The sequence below is a fragment of the Pediculus humanus genome, genomic scaffold, assembly GCF_000006295.1.
Source record: "Pediculus humanus corporis 1103172108185 genomic scaffold, whole genome shotgun sequence".
Lineage (NCBI taxonomy): Eukaryota > Metazoa > Arthropoda > Insecta > Psocodea > Pediculidae > Pediculus > Pediculus humanus.
The window spans coordinates 172,543-194,474 of record NW_002987755.1 but is presented as its reverse complement, the minus strand read 5'-3'; the positions used below and the strand labels follow the sequence as shown (position 1 = coordinate 194,474).

Below are 21,932 nucleotides of genomic sequence, written 5' to 3'. Positions count from 1 at the left end.
AGAATCGAGAGTATTTAAATGATTTGTTACGTTAACACCGTGACCCTGTTTTTTTTTTTTTAAATTATTATTATTATTATGTAGGTGAAAAGAAAAAAAATTAATTTAAAATCTTACCGATGTCACGGAAGTTAATAAAATCATAAAAAAATAATTTATTAATATCATTATTATTATTTGTAACAAATAACAAAACAATTTCCACGACAAATTTTTTTACTTATTGTTGTTGTTGTTGTTATTTTTTATTGATTTATATTATATCTATTTTGATTAGATTAAAAAATATTTAATCTTGATTTATTTATTTTCAGGGCCGTATCCAAACGATAATTGGAAGAGGAGGCGGGGGAATGGTAGAAAGAAACTACCCAAGTAAAACTCCTGGACTTGTTTGGGAGTACAATCGACATTTCAGACTCAACCCCCTCCTGAGCCGGAAATATCAGGTCTACACTCGAGATGGTAAGAATCTCTCCCCCCTCAGGAAAATCCCGGTTCCTTTTCCACCCTTTTTTACCCTTCGAGACAGTCCCGAGTTGCTGCCACGTTCTCACCTCTTCCGCAGAGTCTACGGGATGTTCATCTGTCTTCTTTTCACGTCTCAGCTCCGCATTTACCCCATTTTGAATCAAGTACCCAGTTTAACCTCCTCGAACAATGGGTTCTAGGTCACTTATCCCCTTATCTACGTACAGGAGTTGAAATTTAACTCACGAGATTTGAACCCACGACTCTCAACTCGGTGACCCCATTTTCGGACTCAACCTGGCTACCTCGGGCTATCCGAAGGCATCCAAATTGATGCTTAACCCCTGGCGGACCAATCCCAGAACCCCGCCCCTTCATACATCCTCATACCCACCTCCAAGTATTTGGGTTGAAAGGAGTACTCCCACGACCACTCCCACATTACGTTTTGTCTGTCACGTTTAATAATTTTTTTAAATTTTTTTCCAGGCGTGATTTCTCCATCGAGCACACTCAATATATTTCCAGTAAGTTTTTAAAATTCTTTTATTTAAAAAAAATTCTGTGTTATAGCATAAAATTACATAAAACGTTTCGTTAACGCGATACTTTTCATTTACAACGTCATTTCCGGTTTTTTTTTCTTTTTTTTTTCGAAAAAGGTTAATATTTTTACGTAATTGAATTTATATAATATCATCATCATCATCATCATCATCATCATCATCATGTGTTTTATTCATCTTTTTTTTTTTTTTTTTTGATTCTTTTATTTGGAAAAAGAAAGTTTAATATGAGAGATAATGGGTGCGTCAAATCTCTTATAAATTTTAATAAATATTTTTTAAAATTTTTTTTATTAAAAAAATAATATATATTTATATAATATATATATATTTAAAAATTACGCTAAAATAAAACAAACAAAATTTCACTAGTAAATATAATAATAATAATAATAATAATAATTTTTCAAAAATTCCAGTTTTTTTATATAACCAAAAAAAAAAAAAAAAAAAAAAAAAACTGGAATTAATAAAAGAGAGCTGCTGATGCTGTTGCTGCTGTATCAAGCAAAAAAACAAAGATAATATCAATAACATTAATTAAAAAATATGAGATGAATAGATAGATAGATAGATAGATAGATACATAGATAGATAGATTTAATAAGTATTCAGTCTTCATACAGCGGCGGATTTTTTTTTTTTCGTTTTTTTTTTTTATATTCGTGATAAATTATCAGTGCGATGATACTGTATGTTTTTATATATCTATTTATATATTTATATATATTTACAATCAATCAATCAATCAATCAATCATTCGTTTAAAATTTTCTATCTTTTTGTAATTTCATCAAGACGAGTCTTCTTATTTTCCTTGGCTTTGCGTGGCTACCCGTAAAAAAATTCAATAAAATTAAAAAAAAAAAAACATTGAGAGTCGTTTTCCACAATCAGTCAATCAATCAATCAATCATTCATCGATTTAAATTCGAAAAAAAAAAAATTCGTTTATTATTATCATTATTACTAATTTTTATTCGTTTTTTTTTTACGCGTGTGCAATTTTTAAAATCAATTTTTTTTATTTATGTTTTTTGGCTTTTACGTAAAAGTTTCTAGAAAAATCTTCTTCCTAATCTTAAAAGATCAAGGAGATATTTGTGACTAAATTATTATTCCCGCCAAATTTAAAACGAGTTTAACGGGTTTCGAACGATTTAAAATTTCATTTTAAAAAAATATATAATAATAATAATAGTAATAATTTTTTATTAAATCGATTCGATTCCTCCGCCGCTGAGTTTTGTCGCGTAGACATTTAAAACCTACAAAAAGAAACAAAAAAAATTTTAATTAAAAATGGCGGATTTATATTTCGATATATCGATATATTGATCGATCGATCGATCGATTACCTGATATATGAACGCGTATTGATCTTTCGTTTGAACGGCTCCCGCTCTATCCCTTCTTAAATTGAACACGCATTTTGGTATGTCCACCATTCTATTTTGTTCGTATTCTCTAATACATAAATCGCAAGCTATCACAGTTCCAGTTCGTCCCGTACCTGGAAAAAATTATGGAGAGAGTGTATTGATAACTTTTTTTTTTTTTTTGGTTTTTCCAGGTTTCGTTTCGAGTCTTACCGGGACTGCAGTGAACCACCGTCGGACTCGTTGTCGTGGCTCCATTTTGAATTTTTGTTTGAGATCGTGCTTCGATTAAAAATGCAATTAATGAATTGGCTTCGGATGGTACTCCTTGTTCGGGCCATCCCAAGTACCACAAATGAGCTACTTCTCGCCAAAGATTTGTTTCCATGTTCTGAAAAACGACGTTTGGTTTATTATTTTCCAAGGATTCTCCAGACGACAACAACAACAACAACAACGCGTCATACCTTTAGTGTTAAATGAGAAATGATGTATTTCTCCTTGACGTCTCTTTTCTTCAGTGTGACTTGGAAATCTCCAAAGAGACGTAGATTATCCGTCACTTCGTTTGGAGGTAGGTAATCTGCACATTTTTCCTAGATGATTACAAAAAAAAGCGTGTTAAACGTTTCTTCTCCAGAAAAAAACAAAAGGAATGACGTCACTCACTTTTCCATTCTCTTGAAGATTGGTAATCATTAGTATGACTTTACATTGTTGCTCCCACACCATTCTCCAGAAATCCTCTATCGTGGATTCCATTGGACCCTGACACGCTATGTACAATTTTTCGGCCCCCTTGTTACCCCTAACGTAATTTGCATTTATGTAATCCGATAGGGGATCGTTGTTTCTCACGCTTAAATGAACTCTCGTTTCCGGCAAGGGTATAACGTTCGCGTATCTATTTTTCGTTTCGGCTCCTTCCGGTAATTCTTCCACTTTCGGATAGACTTGCGGTATGACGCCGAATTCTTCGAACAATTGCTCTTTGGCAGAACTGAAATTTGCCAATCCGGCAAAATTCATCGGATGCGTCGGAACTTCCTGTCATCGACAACATTCGGGACGACGACAAAAATGAAAAAAAAAAAAAAAAAAACATTTACGATAACGAACGTACGAACGAACGAACGACTTTTTTTTTTAAATGAACCAATTAACAATTTGAAACCTACGGGATCATCGAAAGCCGCATTCCCGTACGATCTTTTCGACGCTCTCATTCCTTTTCTTCTCACGCTGTTATATATGGACACGCTATCCAAACTATATGCGTCCAAGGACACCGGAGTACACCTTTGACCGTAGTTGAAACGTTTTTGTCGTCTCTTCATGATCATCTGACAAAACAAATTGATTACGTCATTAATAATAATGATAAGACCCTCGACCGAATAAATAGCAAAAACTCACAAAAAGTATTCCCAAAAGTATGACGCATATTCCAGCGACGCACGATATGACGATGGCAGCGACGACGCTTCCACCCAATGGCGAATCGTTTAATTCGGTTAAATTGACAATGGGCGTGACAAAATCAACTTTACGAATCTGAAAAAAAAAATTTATTTATTATCATTATTATTATTTACTTTTAATATCGGAAAATCCGTTCGTGTGACGTAATAACCGTCCCTCCATCATCACACCTCTGGTACACAAGTCGAATCCAATCCGTTCATCATTTTCTAAAAAGGAAAAACCAAAAATTTACGCGTTCGACGTTTATAATGTTACGCGAATAAGTATACCACGTGATTAATCATTATCATTTTTTGATTATTATCATTCTTATCACACGGTTGAATAAACAATTTTCTGACGCCATGTTCGCTATGATCCGCGTAAATAAATAAATAAAAAAAATGTCCGCGCGCGTGACGACGGCGCGACTCGAATACGATTTTTGTAACGTTCGCCCCCTCCCCCTTCGATTTAAAAAATTTATTATTATTATTATTATTATTATTATATTTAAACGTTTAGTTAGCTTACCGGTAAATCGAAATCCAATCCGTGACGTCCCCACAGAGTGAGAAAAGCTTCGCTTAAATTCTTATCGAAATCTCGGTTTTTGTCCATGAGAAACATGTTGACGGGGAGGAAAACCGTTCGATTCGATTCTTTCCTCCTCGTTTCTTCTATTTTTTCCAAACAATGTCTGTCACTCAAATTTAAAAAGTGAATCGAATCCGACGTGACGTTTCTATATAAGTCGTAGGAAAGGAAAAAGAAAATTTTTTTTTTTTATTAAACGTGACACGATCAATGGGGAAAATTGACAAATTAGTCAAGACGGAAATTGTGCGACTAATGATTCATGTTTTGTGCAATCGAACAAACAAACAAACAAACAAAAAAAAATGGCCGTTCGATTACGAACGTCCGTACGATTGTCTCACCTTCCGTTTAACATTTTTAATATGGCTCCTCGGAGTGGTTCTTTGAGTGAGCATAATTCCATCCAAGAACTCGTTTGAACGGTTAGTCTTAGGTAAGCCGGAACGTTTTCTTCTGTTATCTCGTCGAACGGATTATACGTCGTCGGTATGTAATTTTGATAGTAAATGCTTTCTTCTGTCGTTTTCGGTTGTTTCGATTCCGTGACGGGAGGAAGTGGAGTCGTTGGTGTCGTGGCTGTTGTCGATTGAGTGAAAGTTGTTGTAGTCGCCGTGCTCAAAGTCGGAGTAGTACGTTCTGAGGGACTCGTTCCGTATTTTGTTGTGGTGAACGTGGTGGTGGTGGTACTGACGATCGGTGGAATGGCCGTAGTTAAAATCGAAGACGGTGTCGCGTACGTATCGGTGGTCGTGATCGTTGTTTTCGTTTTATTGTCGTTTCCGACGATCGTCGGCGGCGTGACCACGTCTGCCAACGTGATTCCCCGCGTTGGTAATTCCGTTGAAAATATTTGAAATATATTTTTTTCCCTGTCGCTTTCCGTTGTGGAATGTATCGAATTGTCTGTGAATGGTTTTTCTTTCGATAAAACTGTTTTGTTATTATTAAACGGCGACGGTGATGACGGTGACGACGACGATGGTGATGATGATGACGGTGTGGACGACGATTCATTCATTTGACCTAAATTAAAAAATGAGCTTTCCGTGGTTGGCCTAGTTTTTGGAAACAAAATTGTCTTCGTTGTAGTTTCATCGACGTTGTTGTTGTTGTTGTTGCTTTCTTCTCGGGGTAAAGTATCACCTGAAGAAGTCAGCGTCGATTTTTCATCCGTTTTAATTGTTGTGTCGGTCGTCGTCGATTTGTATTCCGTTTCGGTCGATCCGATTTCACCCTCGTCCACGTCGATGTCTTCAAACGACCCGATTTTTGTAGATGACGATGGTAACGTAGTTTCTTCCAGTTCCGAAGTGGTTGCCGACGTAAAATAATCAGTTGTTTTGTCTGTTGTCGCCGATGCCACCGTCTGACTCGTGATATCTTCTGGTGCTATCGACAAAGGCACGACTTCTTCCGAATTTTTCGTATCGTTATATCCGATCGAAGTTATTTCTACGTCGGGGGTTGTTGACGACGATGACAAATTACTCCAATTATCTGGTACCGTGTTGAAATTATTGAAAATTTCAGTAGTCGTCGGTGTTCCGGTATCAGCAGAAGACCCCTCATCATCATTCATTTGAGGAGTAGACGTTTGGGTTATATTCTCGCTCGCTTTAGAAAATTCATGAGTCGGATTAACGATTTTCAATGTCGACCATGTTTTGTCATGACTTACTACGGGTGACGTGACATTCGAATAACTTTTTGTAAAACTAAATGCTTCCGTGATTGTTGAACTGGCATTGAGGACCGGCGTCATCATGGAATTGTAATTGAGATTTACGTGTGGAGTGGAATTAGTCACGACGTTTGGCTCTTTTGTAACATTTTCCATTTTGGTATTTTCCGGAGGAACGACGACGATGGTATTTTGCGGAAATTTTTCCGTAAGGTTCGCACTACTATTTTGAAAATTTGGTAAATTCGTTTCCGTGATTCCGCCAGGTTTTTCCGTTGATTTACTCGATACGGGAACTCTTAATGTTGCGAGCGTCCACGACACACCCGTGGCAGGTATCGCCATTTCCGAACTGTTTTTTTCACCGTTATTATTATTATTATCACTTTTCGAATTATCTCCCGTTCGATTTGATTTCTTGTACTCGACCGGACCTTGAAATTTTATGGGTGATTTATTCAGGTCCATTTTGTTGAGATTCAAAGATTCGTCCGTCGATGATTTTTTTTCCACATCGTTTCGTCTCGTCGACGTCGACGTCGTCGTTTTTTGAATTTCCACGTTTTTCAATTGAAAATCACTTTCGAGCATGTCCACATCGTCCGACGGAAACACGATCGACGAATGTTGTTTGTCCATCGTCGTTTTATTCTTTTTTTGTACAAACACGACGGATTGTGTGACTTGTTTGTTGTTATGATGATAATGTTCTTGGGGTTTGTTGGACATCATTTGCCTTTGAGTCAATTTGTCCGGCACTATCGGAACCCAATCCGTTTGTCCGGTGGGACCGAATTTAATTGAATTTTTCAACGATTGAACGTTCGAAATCGGCGTCGATTTTCTACCGAATGGAAAAATTGTCGTTTCCGTTTTGTTGTGTCCTCCTCCTCCTCCTTTACCGACGGTGACGATTTTCGTTGGTTGATCTCTGAACGTTTCGTAACCGCGATTGTTCGTCTGCGTCCGTTCGTTTGAACTCACTCGAATTTTTTTCATCGTGTTACTGTTTACGTTTTCCATGTGGGAACCATTTTCCAAACTTCGTCCTTCGTACACGTCGTTTTTATTCTTGTCCACGACTTCTTTCGACGCGATTTGATGATTTCTAACGGTGGTATAATCGTTTAAATTCGTCATGACCGTTTCGTTTCTCATGAAAACTTTATCCGCTCCTGTTTTACTACCACTACCACTCCCGTTTTTAAACTCGTTCGCGGTTTCGGTAACGTTCGGAACGGAATTCGATAAATATTGTTTGTCGGGCAATAAAATAATTTTTTCGCTTGCATTTTTCAAATTCGAAACGAGAATTTTTTTCTTTAATTTTTGAAATTTCGACGTTCCCTCGTCGTCCGTTGAATTTTCAACCGTCGAAATGATCGACGTTGACGGTAGGACGGTTGTTTTTTCCGTCACGTTAAAATTCGTCCCGTTTGAAAATTTTCCGGATATTTTTTGCGTGACGGATGACGTGGATATTGTCGTGGACGTTTTTACTCTTTCATTGTTTGTTTTTGTTGTTGTCGGTGACGACGTCGATGTTGTACTTGTTGTTGTTGTTTCCGTTCCGCTGCACGATGATAAAGCACCTGAAACGGAAAATAATTTCACAATTAAAAAAAAAAAAATTTTTTTTTGTAATAATATTTTGCTGCCATTAATGATTCCTCGTCAGGATTTTCGCAACGCAACGCAAAAACCACACAAATGATTCAATTAAATAATTTTTTACGCCGCGAACAATTTATTAAACCGATTATTCCGGACCGGAAATTAAGTCACACCGCAAATTTAATATAAATTTTCTATTTTTTCTAAACACCTGACCTCGTTTTTGAAAAAAAAAAAAAAACGAATCGATCCTCTATATTCGAATAAGGCAACAAACGATATTAATAATGATTTCGAACGGATGATGCAGACGACAAACTTAAAAAAAAAAAAAAAAAAAAAAACGGGAGGGAAAAGGGAGAAAAGGTTTTTAACGTTCGAATTTAAATTACGTAAAATAAATTTTAAATTGCGCGACGATGGGCAACCAAACGGAAAAGAAAATACAAATTATTATTATTATCATTATCATTATTATTATTATTATTATTATTATTATTGTTATTGTACAGTTAATTTCATCGTACGAAGGATATTATGACGGTTATAAAATTTTTTTTTTTTTTTTTAACTGAACAAAATTTTTCCGCGACGAAATAATTTTTTTTTTTTTGGAGATAAAATTTAACAATAAAATTTCATCGATCCGGGTCGAACGGAAATAATAATAATAATGATAATAATATTTTTGTACGTCTTTTCGCTCTAGTTGATTTATTATTATTATTATTACTATTTTATTAATGCCTACTGTACTTCTAGTAATGATTTTAAAAAATAATGAAAAAAAAAAATTACTTTCTTGTTTTTTTCGTTTGACTCTCTTGACTTTTTCTCTCTCTCTCTCTCTCTGACTTTGTTCTTGGAAAATTGAAATCGAGAAAATTTTCTCCACGGGAAGGGATGTGGGGAGGGCAGGGAGGGAAAGGAAAAAATAGGAGAAAAATGAAAAATTTCAAATGATTTCACAGTAGACAGATGGACAGACAAATGACAGAGAAAAAAAGAAAGAGATGATGAATGCCAGAAAAAGAAAGAGAGAGAGAGAGAGAGAGAGAGAGAATAAATTGTTGACCTGTAAACGTCGTACCCGTGAAACAAAAAAAAAACCGTAAAATATCAGGAAAAAAAATTATTATTATTATTATTATTATTATTTTGCGTTTTGCTTCAATGACTTTAACGTTCGTAAAAACTTTAAAGGAGTTTATTCTGTTATGTGTTTCTGAATAAAAAATTACTTCCTCGACAACGAAAAAAAAAATCCAGTAACCGTAATTTAATCAGGTATTAAAAAATGATAATAATGATTATGAATATTATGGAATATAAGAAAATTGCGTGGAAATGCGTGCGTAATTTCGAGTTGCGTAAAATAAAAAAAAAAACATAAACTTCTTTTTTTTTAAATTTTAAAAATCTTCTTCTTCTTCTTCTTTTTTATCGTTTTATTTTTTTTACGTACGTAAAACATATTATCGATGTGTGAAAATGTCCGTCTGCTGGAACGAAATAATAATAATAATAATAATAATATTTTTAAAAATAATTGTTTCGTCTGCTAATAAATAAAATTTTTTTTGTTCGAAATTTTCCACGATTATTATTGTTATTTTAAATTTTTTTAATTATTTGATCGGCTTCCGGAATAATAACAAAAAAAAAATTGCTTCTTACGATTTTAAAATCTCGTATCGAAATTAAAATCGAATTGAATCGATTGATCGATCTATCGATTTCGCGTAATAAAAAAAAAATTAAAAAGTAAAATAAAAAAAACGTACCCAAAAAAATAAAAATAATTAAAAGTTTATTCTCCATGACGATTCAATAGGACGACGACGACGACGTTGATTATTATTATTATTATTGTGGATTTCTCCAAAAAATTGAGGCCGGAAATTGAAAGAAAAAAGAAAACAAAAAAATCTCCGGAAATCTTCGTGAAGGCGGCGGCGTCGGAATTTTTATTTTTTAAACTTATTTAAAATTTTTTTTTTCTTCGTCCAATTCAATAACATCGTGGGTGGAGGTCGATGAACCCTGAAAAGAAAAACATTATTATTATTAATAATAATAACAACAACACCCGTAACAACAACACAAACAACAACAACAACAATAACAAACAATAACAATAACAATAATGCTAATACAATTGAAAAAAAAAAAAATTAGTAGTAAATTTTAAAAAAATAATAATAATAATATTAAAACGTTCGTCGAAAAAAAAAAAAAATCGATTAATCAGTCCGTGACGTCAGAATAAGAAGAAAAAAAAAATTTTTTAAAAAGTAGGAAAAGATGAAAATCCAAAAAAAAAAAAAAAAAAAACTGATAACATCTGATAACGATTATCATCACGAATCGTTGTCGAAATGTCGGCTTATGATTTAAATTTGATATAAACCCCTCCCCTCTTCCTCCTCCTCTTCCCTCCTTTCCATACACCTCCCGTTGATTCCACGTTTTTAAATCCTAGCCGTTTCCCGCCAATTTCACTTTTTTAAAAAATTTCATGTTACAACCAACACTTTCACTCGACTTCGCCCATTATTATTATTAATGTACGACAATTAAATTTAATTAACTCCGCGTAATTAATCGATTTAATTTAATTTAATTTTTTCAAATTCATTTCAATTTTGGAAAAATGACTCATGACCAAACTGGAACGGTTTTTGTCCAGGTACGGAGTGATGGAGAAAAACAAAACGAAAAAAATCATCATCATAGCATTATTACGCGAACGGAGAACGTGTACGAGTGATGGAAAACGAAAGTCAAAACGTTTGTTTTCCATTAATTTTACCATCTATCTAACAAACAACAACAACGACAAACACGCACGCACGCGTTAAAAAATCAAATTTGCGAAACAATTTTTTTTTTTTTTTTGTTGTAATTCGCAAAGCAACCGAATAGAAAATTAAGGATCTGATTTTTTTTTTTTTTTTTAATGATGAAATTCCAGCAAGCGTAAAGATAACAAAAGTTACGATCTAACTACGAAGAGAGAGAGAGAGAGAGAGAGAGAGAGATTTCGAAAGTCGTTAACGAGTTAATCGAATGATGATGATGATGATGATAAAAATAATTTACCAAAGAACTCAAAGACTAACACAAAATCATACATACAAGGTTTCGTACGACTTTCGTTTGACAGGAGAAAGGAAAAGAGAGTGAGTGAGTGAGTGAGAGAGAGAGAAAGAAAGAAAAGGGCAGAAACGTTTAAGACAACAACAACAACTACAAACGATTAAGAACCCACACACTATATAACGGTGTCCCCCAAACCAAATCGAACTCGTGTTCAATAATAATTCAAGTGGGTTTCTGTAGTAAAATCCATAAATAATCGCAAAAATCGGGGTTTTCCCCTCCCCCCCCCGCAAAACACTCATTAATTAAATGTCGAAATTTTTAACCGTAGCAAAAAAAAAAAAGAAGAAGAAAATTAATTTTTAATTAAAATGACCATCAGATTTCATTAAAACCGTCACGTAATCAAAAAAAGGAAAATTTCATTAAAAAATCGCATTTTTCCATTCTGAGAAAATCTATCGATCGAGTACTCGTCAGAAAATAATTTTCCGAACCAAAATAATTATAATAATAATAATGATCGTTTTTTTTTATTTTTCAGAAAAGAAGAAAATGAAAATTCCGATAAAACTTTTTCTGAGTCGATGGAAAAATAGGAAAAAGGAGTTGGAGAGTTACGTCATCAAAAAGGTATTTAATCTTTAAAAAACTTTTATATACAAGCGAAATGCGTGCGGGTGTGCGTGTGTGTGCGTGCGGTGGAGAGTAACGAGGGAGTGTGAGGGGAGGGGGGAAAATTTTCATTTGCTCAACCTTAAACATCATTAAAAAATTCATTATTATTACGATAATTAATTAATTTTAAATTAATTAGTTAATAATTCTTTATTATTATTATTATTATTACCATTATTATTATTATTACAACAACAACAAAATTACTCGTTTCCTTCTCCCGTAAATTTAAATTTACGACCGTGAAAAACTGAACAACAACAACAAAAACAATCGACTTTGTATACCAGATCGTAAATCGTTTCCGTGACGCCATCAAAAAAAAAAACAAACAAAAATCGATGACGTCAAATTTCACTTATTTCGCTCTTAAAAAATGATTTCTCTCTCGCCGAATTAAATTCGTAATCTCCCTGCCCCCCAGTCCCCCTAACTAAAAATAAAATTTTCTCGAAAAAAAAAAAACACGAAGACGTGGAATCGATCGATAGATCGATCGATTGATCGATCGTTCGATCAAATAAAAAATTCACGATTTTAATATTTAAAACTTCATCATCGTCGGGAAGAAATTGTCGTGTGGGGGTGGGGAGGGGGGCGGAGTCGCAAACGCGATAAATTTCTATCCTTGAATTTTAAAGTTTAAAAAAAAACCTTGAAAAATCATTTGGTCAATAAATAATTTATTTATTGACGTTTGTTTTGTCCGATTGATTTCCGAATGCAATAATAATAATAATAATAACAGTCGCCGGATATGTACAATGGGGACACGCGAAATTGTGGGAGGGGGGGAAAAGTTTTTTTGGGCGCGCCGCGAATGAATGAAAAAAATTGCAAACGTGGAAATGACAACTCACGGGTAACGAGTTCAAAGGTAAAACTAATTTAAAAAATGACCTTTTCCGTCTCGCCGCCCCCTTCCCTGCTTCCGCCAGTGCCGCCAACCTTACCGACTTTTAATTTATTTTATTTATAACAACAACAATAATAAATAATTAAAAATTTTTTTTTTTGTTTCGGATATCACGAAAACGGATGATGGAAGAGAGAAAGTTTTTTATTTTAATTTTTCATTTTTATTTTGTATACGAACCGACTCGAGTCCTGCCATTTTAAAATTAGAACAAAAATTAAAACTTTCACGTTCGTCGTCGCGAACGTAAAAAAAAAAAAAACCCAGACGAAAAATTTTCCTCTTTTTAAAACAATACGAACGTTTCACCCCGAACGAATCATTTCCGTTTTAAAAAACTGGAACGCATTTTAAAAAAATTTCCATGTTTGCCTCGAGGTACGGGTCAAATAACGCAATTCAATATTAAAAAATCGAGTTTTTTTTTTTTCCAGCTCCAGTAGTTGAATTTTGTTTTTTTTTTTTCTCCATCGAACTGAGTCACGGTTATTAAAAATTATCCAGAATATTCCAAAACTGACCGACGTCAAGAATTTTTGTTTTTTTTCTCCATGATTCCATTTTAGCTTATACTCGTTTTTACCTTTTTAAAAAAAAAAAATTTTTAATTTTTTTTCCCCAAAAAAAAAAAAATTTTTTTTTTAATTCGATACGCGTGGTCGTCCATTTTTAACCTGGAAAATTTAATTTATGTGCGTGCGTGCGTTCATTTTTATACATATATAAATAAACGCAACGAGTTCAAGGCACTTTCAAATCAATATTTCACGAATATTAATATTAATAATAATAATAGATATAGCGTTTTGTTTCGCTGCAAAAATAACGCAAATTTCCCCTCCCCCTCCCCCACACCTTTTCTTAATAAATTTTTAATTCATTTTCGATTCGATTCGATACGATACGATACGATACGATTCGATTTTCATTCGTTATAAAAAAAAAACTCGTACGAATGAATAAATGTCAGTAGTGAGTAATTTTTCCAAAAAGTTGTTCTTCCTGTTTTGTCCCCCCATCATCACCATCAGCCTCCTTCTTATTCGAGAATTAAACAATCGATTTATCGATCAATCGATCGATCGTTCGATTTTTGTTTTTAGTAAGGAGAGAGAGAGAAAAAAAAGGAGGAGTTTGAAACTTTTTTTTTCTTATTTGAAATTCAAATTTGCGCGCAAAGTGAAAATAATAAATAATAATAATAATAATAATAAAGCACGCAATGCACGAATTTTGACGTAAATGCATTAAAGTCTAAATAATAATAATAATAATAATAATAACGGTTTTCATTGGGTGGAGTTTTTTTTTTTTTTTTTTTACTTTTTCTCATTCACTTTTAGTTAACTTGCTAAAGATTGTAGTGTAATTATTATTAATCAAACGAGTGTCATTTCGTTCGCCATTTTGTTAAAAAAAAAAAAATTAAAAACAAACATGGCGCCCGTAATGCATTCACTAAATCCTCCTCCATCTTTGTTTTGCAATCGTTCGACTTTTTTCTCTCCAGGCTCGTCTGGAGTTCAACGATCGTTTTTAATTTCATTTCTCTCTCTCTCTCTCTTTCTCTCTCTCTCTTTCTCTCTCTCGAGGAAATGTGTCTTACTATCAATCAATTTCACTCACTGTTTTTCTTTTTTTAGGCCGTTAAAAATATCAATCGACGTGTCTGTGATGATAATAATAAAATAATGATTATGATAATGATGATAATAATGATAAAATTACACATTTTACTTTTCATATCATTTCCAGTTTTTTTTATTATTATTATTGTAATAAGTTTGTATGACCTTTTTTCTGACCTTTCTCTTACCAACCTGAACACGATTTTTTTTTGCCCAACCCTAAAACGACTTTGTTTCCTCTCTTTTTCTTTTTCTTCTTCTTTATCTTCTTCCACTTCTTTTTTATAAAAGGAAAGGCCAAGGATTCTTTTTTTTTTGAAAATTATAAATATTTAATGTAAGTTCGCCTTCTTAGTTCAAGGAAAAATTTGCCCCCCACTCCTCCCCCCTCCTCCCTTCGACCTCTCGAAAGTTTTTTCGGTTAAAATAAACAATAATAATAATAATAAAACGACAACGAGTTCTGTTACGCATATTCTTACGCATTACGAATTAAATAATAAAAAAAAAAAAATTTTTTTTAATTTAAAACTCGATTGGCGAGTGCTAGAAAAAAAAAAATTTAATTTGATTCTATAAATAAACGGGGTACTCGTACCCCCCGGGTACTAGTACGGGTACTGGTACCCTCCCCTCATTCCCGTGGGGTGTTTTACGCGTGACGTAAATCCGAATTTATTTAAAAAAAAAAAAAAGTCGCGTCGCGTTTGTTCTTCTTCTACCCAGGCCGAAAAAAAATTGACGACTTCCGGAACAACAAAAGAAAATTTTCTTTTCTACGGATGACGTCATATCCGGAAAGGGTAAAAACAACCGCAGAAGAAATTTTGCAAAAAAAACAAACTTAAAAGAAACAAACGAGCAATTAAACGGTCGAAAAAAAAAATATTTCAAGTAATTAACTTTTGACAATAAACAAGTAAAAGTTTTGTAAGAGTCGAACCAAAATAATTTTTATATCTTTAACCGTCATCGACGTGGTTGTAGTAAAAGTGGTGGCAGTAGATCAAAATCAAATCAGAATGATCAGATTTAAAAAAATTTCTTTTGTTAATTTTTTTTTTTTTTTTTTTCTCGGCCATCGATTTCGACGTTAACCGCGTCCGTCGGGTTCGTGGTTTTAGACAAAAAAAAAAAACGCACAACTTGTTATATACATAATCTAGTTTTAATTTTTTTTTTTAACCTCGAGTCAAAAAAAAAAGGGCAGTAACTTTTTACTTTCTTATTCGGGTCGACAATTTTTTCTAAATGACATGCATGCACGCGCGCACGCACACACACACACACACACACACACGCCAGCACGACAGCAAAACAAAATTTCTCCTTTTCCATTTTTTTTTATTCTTCGTCTTACGACGCTCTACTTTTTACTTATTTCTCGTCACGAAAATTTACCTAATCATCATCATCATCATCATCATTATCATTATCATCATCACATACGCATATTATCAATCACTATACTCGAAAAGACAAATAGATAGCCAAGAAATGATAAAACCGCGATCGACACACACTCACACGTAGTACTGACCTTCATACTCGTCTCTATCAAGGTAAATTAATCATTATTTGCAATGTCAAATACGGAAAAATATTTTTTTTTATAACGTGGCGACAAAAACGCGAGGCGACTACTACTAATCTGTCGCCAAATTAAAAAAAAAAAAAAAATCTCGGAGGAAAAAAAAACGAAAAAACGCGGGTAAAAATAACAATTTTATTTCCTTTTTTTGATCTCCTTTTCCTTCTTACATCCACGAATTTAATTTTTTTTCTTCTTAAAAACGCGACAATCGTGTAATTAGATAAATTATAATTTTAACCGAATAATGATTTAAGTAATAATAATAATAATAATAATAATAATAATAATAATAATAATAATAATAATAATGATAAAAATAATCCTTCCACTTCCGTGGAAAAAACACTCGCGCGGTCGTGTGTGTGTGTGTATGGTGTGTTATGCGGTAGTCATTATTATTATCATTATTATTATTATTACTCCGTCATAGTATTGAAATCGCCGAGCGTCAAAAACCTATTTCGACAGAATTGTGCGTGTGTGTGCGCGTATTACGTCATTTTCTATTAAGACTACTTAATTATTATGGAATTCGATTATTATTATTATTATTACGTTAAGATATGAATATTTTCTTTCTTTTTTCCGCGCACGAAATGCCATATACTGATTTTTCGAAACGCGAAAAAACAATAAAATTCATAATAATAATAATAATAATAATAATAATAATAATAATAATGATAATAATAATGAATTACGTAAAGTAAAAAAAATTTTTTTTCATTTCTCACCCCGAATATTTTTTTTTATGCCGCATATTAAAACAGGTGCATTACATTATTATTATCATTATTATTATTATTATCGCCTCCCGGTTTTGAAAACTATGGAAATATAAAAAAAAATAAATAAATACATAAATTGATAACGGTTATCACGTTATACTTTTACTCATTATTAAATTACTTAACACACGAATAAATAAATAAATAAAAAAGTTTATTAAATTTTTTTTTTTTTTTTTAAATTCGAAATAAAAAATTTTCGCAATGTTTTTGTTTTTGTTTGTTTGTTTCTTTGTTTTCCGTTTGTTATTGTTTGTTTATATATGAGAAACTCGTTATGTTTTTTTTTCTTTTGAAAATGAGCGAGCGATAATAATTTCTACTATTATTGTCCAGGTTGACAATGACTGAGAATGGGATACAAACAGATACAAAGAAAGATCCAGAAACAGACAGAGACAGAAAGAGAGAGAGAGAGAAAGAAAATGTTGCAGACTTTTATGGGAATGATGGAAGAATCTACAGAAAGGTAAGTGAAAAACATTTTCTTTAAAACATTTAAACCATCACGTAATCATTATTATTATTATTATTTTTCTGTTTTCGAACGGAATTTGTGACGTTTCCGTTCGTTCTTCCCTGAATCCCTAATATTTATTAAAAGGATTATAAAAAATTACAAAAAACGAACGCGATTGTTATATCGATGACGTAAACGATGAGGCCCCACAAAAATCCGCGACGATATCCCCGACGTCATTTTTTTTTTTTTTTTTCCACGTAAAACCCGATAATGACCTGTAATGACCTGTTTCATTACGTCAACCATATTTTTATTACGTACCTAACAACAACAACAACAACAACAACAATTTTCATTATTAAATCCGCGTGTGTCGGCCATTTTGTTTTCGCGCGCCTTTTAAAAACAACAACAACAACAAATGACGTTTCTTTTTTTATTTTTAATTAATTTTTTTTTTGCGTTTGACTGCTGACACGTCGTCGTTCGAAACTTATTTATTTGTTTGTTCGTTTGTTTGTTTGTTTTGTGCATCGACTAATTTCTTTTATTGAAAAAAAAAGGTATCCTTGAACATAATACGACACTAACCGAATTCGATTCTTTTTATACGTTTAAAAAAAAAAAAAAAAACGGAAAACCGAGATGTGGGGAGAAAAATGACAAAACTTTGATTTTCCATTCTTTTCTTTTTCTTTTTCTTTCTCTTTTTTCTTCTAATTCGTGATCGTCATTAAAAATATCTCTAAAATCCCTGAACGCCAAACAAACAAACAAACACAAAAATATCATTTTACATATTTTTTTTATGCAAAATATATAACGTGACGTTACGAACGGAATATTCTCGATTTGCATGTTTTTTTTTTTATTTATAAACGAACGGATTTCTTCGTGTCGAATTTTTCATTTTTTTCTTTCCATCTATCAAATCCGTTCGTTATGATAAAAAAATTCGAACCGCGAAAATGTTTTTTTAAATTTCTATCATTTTAAGAGCGTAACGTTTTTGGCAGTCGTTGAAAGTAGGTCATTAATTATACTACTACGAAAACATTTTCTTTCTTAATATTGCAAATTTCAATTTGTTTCAATTTTTCATATGTTGCTACGACTGTAAAAACACAAATTTTTATAATGATAAACCCTCGGTTCACCCCCTCCCTCCCCCGGGAAAAAAAACAAAACGTTCGGTCCTTTACGTGTATCCACATTTCCTACAAGAACAACAACATTCACAACATTATTTTCCTTTTCAAACTCATCCTATCGACAATATGTGTAAGAGAGAGAGAGAAAAGAGAGAAAGAGAGAGAGAGAGAGAGAGAGAGAGAGAGAGAGAGAGAGAGACAATACGTGAATCAAATATAAAATTATTAATAAAAGAATTTTTCATTCAAAATAGAAAGTTGACGGTTGTTGTGGGCTGGCTGTTGTGGAGGTCAAAAATTTTAACAAACACATTTTTTTACCTTTCGTGACCTTTCATGATCATAATAATAATAATAATACAACAAATCATTTGTAAACATTACGTATTTTTTGTTAATAATTAACACCTTTTCACGTATAAAAATAATTTTTTTTTTTTTTTTACTCAATCATTTCCCTTTCGATAATAATTTCGACATACGCGTTTGTAACAAACAGAAGGAAAATGACAAACAAAACAAAACAAAATGGAAAAAACGTAATATGTTAAGGTCAAATTTATTAATGAAAAACCGTTCGAAAAGGTGTGTCGCGTAATAAATGAAACAAACGAACAAACTCGAACGTTTCACGACGAATGATAAGAATGATAACGATTGGCGACCATCAAAAAATTCACGATTTAATAATAATAATAATAAATTTGACGGCGTCGAAAAGGAATGAAAACATTCCTTCGTGGCGTACGAACGATCGAGGGTTTTCCCCCCTTTCCCCTCCCCACGAAAAAAAAAATAAAATGTCGTCGAAATCGACAAACAAAAAAAAAATTTTTTCATTATAAGGAGAGACGTTTGAATTTTAACGCGCGCGTGAATTCGAATTTTCTACGCACGCACGTATAATAATAACTTTCTCTTATGAAATTTTTTTCCAGTAATTTCGTGTGCGTGCGTGCGCGTGCGCATATACACATACACATAACGGTTACGAGTTAAAATAAAAATGACATTAAGAAAGAGAAAGATGAAAATTTAATGCGTGTGTGTGTGAGAGAGAGAGATGGAAAATTAATGTTAGTTTCCCAAAGTTTCTTTTCGGTCGTTTAACTATTCATTTTTACACGCACACAAAAACATTTTCCAGCGAATGAATTTTTTTTTTATTTATTCCAGATATTTTTCCAGACGTTTAAATTTTCCCTTTTGTCTCCAGTTTAACTGTTTTTTTTTTTTTTTTTTTTGGACAAATCGATTTTTCTGTCTGGAAAAAAAATATTCGGGAAAAATATATAGCCGTCGTCGGAATTGTTTTCTTTTTTTTTTTCTCCAACGAAAAAATTTTCCCCGTTCTTATCAAAGTTATCACTGGAGTCACTGGAGTCTTCCCCTCACACACCGCCTTTTATTAATTCGATTGATTGTTTCCACGATTTTTTATTGACTTTTTCCCGAGTCGTCTCGTCTGTCGCCTTTCACGTCTCGAAAACGTAAAAATTTTCTTTTCCTCTTTCTGGTTGTGGTTGTTGGTTGTTGTTTGTTGTTATTAATTTAACAGTAAATTAAACTCTTTTTTTTTCTCATGGCAATTATTATTAGCGTTTTTTTAGTAAATGCGAAATGTTGCGTACCGTTATTCTTGCATTTGTCAAAACCAAAAAAAAAAAAAAAAAAACGCGTTTTTACCACGCGGTCAAAATAAAAAAAAAAATTTTTTTTTTATGGAATTTTTCCAAAAAATTATTTTTTCACACACACGGAAATTTATTATTATTATTATCATTATTATCATTTTTACATATATTTGGCATATCATATGAAATTCCGAATCACGTGATTTTTATAAACGAGTAAAAAAAGAGAGGAAATTAGTAGTTTTTTCTTCCCCCCCCCCTTTTTTTTTACCAATCGATTTCATTGTTCGGCATTAAATTTTTATAAAACAAACAAACAAACAACAAACAAACAAACGAATGTTGTTAACTGTAATGACGTAAGGCTATAATTCGTACATATTACAAATTTACAAAAAAAAATTTATTATTACGTAACGAAAAGTGTCGGTTTCTGTAAAACAAAAAAAAATTGTAATCGAACGAACGATACTCGATATACGTTTTGATGGAAAACAAAAATTTTTTTATTTCCGTTTTATTATCGAAAGTTATCGTTTCCGATCGATCGATATGATTGTTACAAATGACTAATAATACCACAATCACTGATCTAATTCTTCCGCCATTATTATTATTATTATTATTATTATTACTCACGAGGGTCACAAAAAAAATTTTTTTAACTTATTATTTTTATTACGTAAGTCATTACTGTTATTATTATTTTTTTTTTTTTTTTACGTAAATGAGTTGAATTTTATTTTTAGTCGTCGTCGTCTTCTGCCACGTTTTTTTTTTTTTTTTGTATAAATAAATCGTCGTTCTTTTTACCAGACGGCTACTAATCGTGGTAATTTTTAAAAAATTATTTCCCATTTGTGTTAATTTATTTTTCTTTGAGTTCGTTGACTTTTTCAACGGATAAGGGAAAATTTAAAATCTCCGAGTTTCGAAAAATCGATTCCTCGTTCGATATTATCGATTTATCATCAAATCGATTCGTCATTTTCCTCATGGGGGGAATCACGCGAGATTGCATCTTTTTTTATTCACTTTCAACGATTCTCATCTCGTCCGATCGAATGAATAGATTTTTTTTAAATACCGGCGGATGTTAAGATGCTAACACGTCGTCTGCTACTCTTCCTAAAATGGTGAAAAACGCATAAAAGTTTCGGCAAAACAAAAAAAAAATTATTGTCACGCCGTTTGTTACGCGCATTTAAACAACATGGCCGTACACGTGCGACGTTTTCCTTTTCGAAAAAGATTATTATTATTATTTAACGGTTGGATTTTTACGGTTTCTCCCCTTCCCTCCCCCTCTCCCCCTCTCTCTCTTTAAAACAGTTTTAAGCTTTTGATAATGCAAAAAAAAAAAAAACCAATTAGGATGGTAACCCTCACGCCTCTTGAAAACCGAAACGGATGTCAAAAAAAACCAGATGATGTGTGTTCGTCAGGAGAGAAAGAGAGAGACAGATGCATCCGGTTATTATTATTATCATCATTCGTGAATTTACCAACTTTTTTTTTTATTCCAGATAAGGAAAACCTTATGAAGTTTCCCCCTTCCTGCCCCTCCTTCCCGTTTCGAATTCTTAAGGGGGGCAATATGGTTATTTTAAAAACGTTTTTTTTTTTTTTTCAATCCTCCTTCTTCTCTTAATAATAAAACAATATCTTATTTCATGCGGTAAATAAAAACCCCGTGACGGTCCCCATGTTCAGCCGTTTGTCTTTTCTTCTGAACAACAACCGCCAACTGCTCTTTTATTCTTTCAAAATTATAATTACCCGTAATATTTTGTACTTTCACGACATTAAAAAAAAAAAGTTTGTGGAAAATGACAAGAGTTCATTCATGTTCGTGGAATTTTTATTCTTTTATGGCGGTTTTAAATCCAGCCCGACAAGGAAAGAAAAACGCACGCGTTTTCGCACGTGTACGCACACGTTCAAATACTTTCATCATCATCATCGTCGTCATCGTCACGAAGAAATCTTTTGGATTTTTAAAAACCAAAAAGTGATAACTCGTGATAAAACGAGAGTTTAAAATAAAAAAAAAAATTTCGTGCCACGATGATGATGATGATGATTGACGTGACGGTTTTTCATTCAAATCAATCCCTATTATTATTATTATTATTATTATTATTATTATTATTATTTTTCAACCGTTTTTATGATGACAAAATCGATTTCATTTCGTTGCATA

General features: G+C 32.6%; 2 protein-coding genes across 2 annotated transcripts; both read right to left on the bottom strand.

Annotated features, from left to right (window-relative positions):
• Positions 1–2,251: 2,251 nt before the first annotated feature.
• On the bottom strand, positions 2,252–3,759 carry Phum_PHUM417650 (tyrosine-protein phosphatase non-receptor type, putative; the record flags this gene model as incomplete). The annotated part of the gene is made up of 6 exons (XM_002429000.1): positions 2,252–2,305; positions 2,396–2,550; positions 2,630–2,807; positions 2,884–3,012; positions 3,086–3,463; positions 3,595–3,759. 6 exons carry the CDS (start codon positions 3,757–3,759, stop codon positions 2,252–2,254), a joined length of 1,059 nt encoding a protein of 352 aa, XP_002429045.1.
• Positions 3,760–4,405: 646 nt separating this feature from the next.
• Phum_PHUM417640 (uncharacterized protein) lies at positions 4,406–7,319 on the bottom strand (the record flags this gene model as incomplete). The annotated part of the gene is made up of 2 exons (XM_002428999.1): positions 4,406–4,625; positions 4,822–7,319. The coding sequence occupies 2 exons, from the start codon at positions 7,317–7,319 to the stop codon at positions 4,406–4,408; spliced, it is 2,718 nt and encodes a 905-aa protein (XP_002429044.1).
• Positions 7,320–21,932: the final 14,613 nt, after the last annotated feature.